The following is a 6,000-nucleotide window of genomic DNA, read 5'->3' as shown; positions in this document are numbered from 1 at the left end:
TAGAAGTTAGTTAAGTTAAGTTAGTTAATTAAGTTCAGTACGGACCGATGGGTTTGAGGCTTAGAGTCACAGACAGGCAGCACAGCTGGATCAGAACCAACATGGAGGTTTTGTCTTTCCAGAGTTTCCACTGTGAAAACAATAAGATCCTAAAAACAACCCAGAATATCACTAAGACAAATGTTTTCTGTGTTTTAGAGTGTGAGGAGCTTTTACACCTCGACACCAACCATCATCATCATCATCCTGTTCATCATCTCTGGCTTCTTAAAGAGACACTCCAATCAATGCAATGCAAGCTTCATTAATTAACACGTGTGCTAATATGGACAGTGGCGAATCCTTGAATCTCTGAAGTTCACACACACACGCACGCACACACACATACATACACATACACAACGCTCCTGCAGGAACATGAAGTGCTTTTCTGTGTTGTTGAGGGGTCTGACCAACAAACACACACACACACACACACATACAGAGAGAGAGAGAGAGAAAGGGGGGAGAGGGGGAGAGGACAGCACTAGCACACTATAGCCAAACAAAGGTCTCCAATCCAGTCTCCACGTTAAAGGGCTTGGCGGACTCTGCATCATTTTTGCAAAACGCACTTTTTCTGCACACAGATAATAAAGGAGGAGGAGGAGGAGGAGGAGGAGGATGAACAGTGTTTTACCAGAGACACTGTTAGAAAAGCTGGGATGTGGTTTTTTTTAGCTGGGTGGTGGTGGTGGTGGTGTTTGGGGGGGAGGGGGGAGGGGCTTAACCGCAAACAAGATATAGAGAGACAGAGAAAAGCGCGAGAGCAGAGGAGAGAAGGCAACGATGAGCAGAGAAAAAGGCTAGATTTTCAAAAAGGTTTTTTTTTTTTTGTGTGTTTTTTTTTTGTTGGACTTTTACAAAAAGGACCCTCCCATAGCCCTTTGACTTTGACCACAGACAATTTATCATTGTGTTTAGTTTTTTTGTTTGTTTTGTTTGCTTTTTTTTTAAACCCGATTGCTGTGCAGACAGGAATCTTCACTTTGTGACGTCTTTTTTTTTTCCTCCTCTTTTTTGTGTTTGTTGTAACTTTTAGAGACACGAAGACGGAGCGATGAGCAGTCTTCTTTTCTGTGTGTGTTTTTTTTTTTTTGTTAAATCTCGTCGTCGTCGTCGTCGTTATGGCGGCAGGGTTCGAGTTCAGTGTGGCTGTTGGCAGAACGCACTGTGCATGTCAAGGGGAGGGGGGGTGGGCGGGGGGTGAGAGGAAGAGGAGGAGGAGGAAGAGGAAGAGGAGGGTTATTGATGCACGAAACAGGAAAAGAGGAAGTGTCAAGTGCTCAAAGAGGACAGGGTCGAGAAAAGAATCTGCTGTGACCAGGCTGTTGGATGGACACTTACGATATGTTTTTCGATTTTCGTTATTGAAGTTAATGCTATTTTTGGTTAACTTGATAATAATATCCCCAGAAAACTGTTGGCGTTGGAGCGTGTTGGGTGTCGCCGAGCAGCTCTCGTCTCTTTCTAAGAGTTTTTTTTTTTGTTTGTTTTTCATTCCTTTTTTTTTTTTTTCTTTTAAACTCCATCTCCAAATCTTGTAACAAACTACCAGAGGAATAAGAAATGTTTCGTCCACCCAATCGGCTGGTTACGAGGCAGATTTCATCCTCCACCGGGCTGAAGTGTATTCAGACGTGAAGCAGTACAAGGTTATTCTCTTACTAAGTCTCACTGTGCCTGTGGCGTATGCAGACAGAGATGTCGTAGGCTGGGTACAAGGATTTCTTGTGGTTTTCAAAAAGAGAAAAAGGACTTAAGCATTTAATACTTGTTGTTGTTTTTTTTCTTGTCTTTTTTCTTTTTTTTCTCTCCTTTTTTTTGCTCCCAACTGTTCAAACAACATTTGGAGCCAAAGTCATCAGTCCATTCATGAAGAGGACAAAAGAAAAAGAAAAAAAAAACTAATTAAAAGAAAAAAGAAACAAAAAAAAACATCATCATTATTATCATCACATAGCATCGTTTCCCTCTTCTCTTTTACAGCAAAAAGATAGTGCAACTTTTCTTTTTTGTGTTTTCAATGTCAGAACGAGTCACTTTCCCCCCCGTTTTTTGTTTTGCTTCCTCGTGAACCTTGGCACTAAAAGATTTGGGTTTTTGTGAGTCTCTTGTTGTATTGTTGTGTTCTCTGTAAGTCCTTGATTTCTCTCAGCTCAGTTTCTCGCTTTGTGCACAGATCCCGGTCCAAAAAAAAAAAACAATAAAGAAAAAAAACAAACAAAAAAATTGAAAAAAAGAAAAAAAAAAAACAAACATAAAACATCATCCTCAGTTCCTGCAGCCATCACCCGAGGGGGGGGGGGGACGTACAAAACAAAAACAAAAACCAAATCGTTTCAATCTGTGCTAGCAGTGTGTTTCTTTCGTCTCCTCGCGGTGCATCCGGCCGCGGCAGCAGCAGCCGAGCCAGCTGTGCCAGCTGTGCCCAGCTGTGTGAGTCACTAAAACATGGGAAAGAAACTGAAACGAACTCAACCGGTGGTTCCTCTCTTCCCCGTTGGGTTTTTTGTAGCTAAGGTTGATATTTATTTGTGCATGAGAGTCTGGAACGAGGACATCAGAGAGACAGAGAGAGAGAGAGAGAGTGAGCAAGAAGAGCAGCGCCGCCTACAGGTGAGAAGGATGAAGTGAAGAGTTCTCAGTCTGTTGTCTGTTCAGTCCACCTGCCTCGCTGCGGCCGTGTCCTCACACCAGGTCCTCCGGCTGGCCGTCCTTGGCCTTGGTAGGTACTATTGTGCTTTCTGATTGGCTCTGCTGCTGGATCGTCCTGCTCCCCGGCCCCCCCCCGACCCCCCCGACCCCCCCACCCTCTGGTTATTGCTGTGCTGGTGTAGAAAGAACGCAGAGCCGGGGTAGTGGCCCATCACCTCGCTGTACGCCGGCGGCGGCCCCTCCATGCGCCCGTGGTTACTGGAGTTGGCCGCGCTGATGCCCGAGTTACTGCTCGGCGGCCTCGGACCCCCGCCGCCTCCTCCTCCCCCCATGCCCCCGCCTCCTCCTCCTCCACCTCCTCCCCCAACTCCCCCGACTCCTCCTCCTAGACTCCCCCCTCCTCCCATATCGATCAAGTCACTGTCGTAGATGGTCCGGTTGGGCGGCGCCCTCACCGACTCGCGGTTGAGCTCCATCTGCTGCTCGGGGTCGCGCAGCTGCAGCGTGCAGGGCCCCTGGTAGGGCGGGGGCTCCTCGCCGTCCGACAGCGATATGGTGGGCGGCAGGTCGATCTGGTGCTGCAGGTAGGGGTAGGTGGGCTGGAAGCGGCTGAAGCGGTCGCGCTGCATGAAGGAGGGTGCGGTGAAGCGATCCCTGGCCTGGGGAGCGTATAGAACCTGAGGGGAGGAGGGAGACAGAGAAACTTTAATTGACGTACACTGACCCTGCTGTGGTTTGAAAACATGTTATATAACAACAACCTGTCTGAACATGACTGAGAGCTGTGATGTCATGTGTCAGACATGTTTCTCTTCTTTCTTTCTTTCTTTCATCTTTTTAATCACGTGTCCCTTCAGGTCTCAGCCAAAACCCTGTGACACCTGTGACCCGACATGTGAGGTCGTCCAGCTCCGTGGCCACAGGTGATAGATAGATAGATACGTTTATTGTCATCGTCATTTCCACAACAACGAAATTAAAAGTGCATCTCCTGCAGTGCAAAAATTCATAAAAACATAAAAAACAAAAAAAACAAAACATAAAACACACATTAACCACTCATCATTACTCAGTATTAAGTGCAATCAGTGCTTAGGGGTAAAAACTGTTCTTAAATCTGTTTGTGGTAGCTTTAATTGTCCTGTATCTCAAAGTAGCTCAAACAGACAGTGACCAGGATGTGTTGTGTCTTTGAGGATTTTTTTTGCTTTTGTGAGGCAGCGGGAGCTATAAAGCTCATTCAGAGTGGGGAGAGTGCAGCCGTCGATCTTTTGGGCAGTGGTTATGACCGGCTGAAGCGCCACCTTCTCTGCTACTGTGCAGCTGGCATACCACACACACAGACAGTATGTTAACAAACTTTCAATTTCAATGCTGGTAGAAGGCCAGCAGTAGTAGTAGTGGAGCTGCAGGTCACATGACACATTTTTCCTCTAAATCATAGAGATCCTAAGCAGGAAGCAGGAAGTAACGCTCGCCATGGGACCTCAATGTGGAAAAAATCTCCATGTAAGTGAACGGGACTCTAAATTTTATTTCCTGATCCGATTAAATTGTGTCATGAGAAAAATATCTGACCTTAACCGACTTAAAACATCACGTTTTATGCCAAGAAATCAGCAGTTTGTTGTAAAACTATTATAAACTGAAAAATCCGTAACCAGAAGGACTACAGGTGGCGTAGGTGACGTCACACACCACATGCCGCCCTTTCCCGTGTCAGTTGGTGACGTATTTTTTGTGGGACACCTGATCTTCACAGAAAATGAATTCTTCCTGTTTTACCATAAACTGCTGATTTCTCTGCATGAAACACAATGTTTTAAATAGATATTTTTCTCATGACACAATTCAATCGGATTACAAATTAAAATGTTGAATCCCAGTCACTTACATGGGGATTTTTTCCAAATTCAGGTCCCATGGCGAGCTTCTCTTCTGCTTCTGCTTAGGCTCTCTATTATCATTCAGTATAATATGTTAAATTCAGATAGATGCAAACTAAATATCAACTTTCAATTAAGCTTTTTTTCTTCTTCATAAAACAGCATGATCATTGAAATAAATGAAGTAAAAGATGTGGTTTACATCCCCGCTTTTCTTCTTTTTTATGTCTAAACCTCATTTCAGTGGCTCTATAGTCTTATAATGCACATCTCAGCATATTGCACAGCTTTAATAGCTTCACATTTATAGCTCACACTTATTTCTCCGACTGTGTGTGTGTGTGTGTCACTGTCTGGAGCAGAAAAAGCTGTGTGTGCAGGTTAAAATAGAAACGTGCTGCTGTGTCTGTGTCTGTGTCTGGTTCTGCACCCGCGTCGTGTGAAAAGCCCGATTAAATCTTTTCAGTGGATGTTCCCATTAAACAGTTATCACTGGGATCAATGGGCCAGAATTAGAACGGGTCGTCTCGAGTTTCTCAAATACAGACACGGGTCCTCGAAGGCATCACGATCTCTTGCAGTGTAATATGCGTTTTGCTCACTGCTATGATGCCATCGCAGCAGCAGCAGGACCCATAACCACGTCTCTCATTAGCTGTTAAAGGAGCTGTTTGTCAATGTTGCTATCGCTACATGAGCATCAGTTTCATCTCTCTCCTAGCACCTCCTCTTCTTCTTCTGAAGCATGCTCATCAAGTAGCTCTGGCCCAGTCAGCATGTCTCATCACTGTCTAATACCAAGAAGAAACCCTGCACAGGAGCTGGATTTAAAGGGATAGTTCAACATTTTGGCAAATTGGCCCATTGCCATAATCCCTATAGTCATAGCAGTAAATTCGTTACCTTTAATTGTCGGTGCAAGCTGTTTTTAGAACAACGGAGCAGAGCCGCGAGCTGCTCAGAGCTACACTACGGAGGCTAATGGGATTTCTTGGTTTCCCTCATCAAACTCATCAAATACACAATCCAACAACTCAAAAACGCTCTGGTGGACAAGTTGTGACCTGCACATTCACCACGCTATGAGATAATAACAGAATGTTACGAGACAGAGTTGTTTTAGAGGTAAATTCATGCAAAACCGCTGATGCACGTTCCCGTCGGGGGCAGTTTTTCAGCAAGCAGTCTCTGCATTTACCTCTAAAACAACTCTGTCTGGTAACGTTCTGTTATCATCTCATAGCGTGGTGAATGTGCAGGTCACAACTTGTCCACCAGAGCGTTTTGGAGTTGTTGGATTGTGTATTCGATGAGGGAAACCAAGAAATCCCATTAGCCTCCGTAGCGTAGCTCTGAGCAGCTCACGACTCTGCTCCGCTGTTCTAAAAACATCTCGCACCGACAATTAAAGGCAACG

The 6,000-nt window shown here is 45.0% G+C and overlaps 1 protein-coding gene across 1 annotated transcript in view; it reads right to left on the bottom strand.

The window, feature by feature from the left end:
• Nucleotides 1–1,284: 1,284 nt before the first annotated feature.
• LOC310999504 (low-density lipoprotein receptor class A domain-containing protein 4-like) overlaps nucleotides 1,285–6,000 on the bottom strand; it is a gene marked incomplete at its 5' end in the record, with an annotated part of 158,446 nt that continues 153,730 nt past the window's right edge. Inside the window, one exon of the mRNA XM_083989954.1 lies at nucleotides 1,285–3,374. Within this exon, the coding sequence (XP_083846080.1) occupies nucleotides 2,775–3,374 (600 nt within the window). The 3' untranslated portion in view covers nucleotides 1,285–2,774. The remainder of the gene's footprint in view (nucleotides 3,375–6,000) is intronic.

The sequence above is a fragment of the Trachurus trachurus genome, assembly GCF_905171665.1.
Source record: "Trachurus trachurus genome assembly, chromosome: 16".
NCBI classification, from domain to species: domain Eukaryota; kingdom Metazoa; phylum Chordata; class Actinopteri; order Carangiformes; family Carangidae; genus Trachurus; species Trachurus trachurus.
The sequence above is the reverse complement of the archived record's forward strand: the minus strand, read 5'-3'. Positions and strand labels throughout refer to the sequence as shown.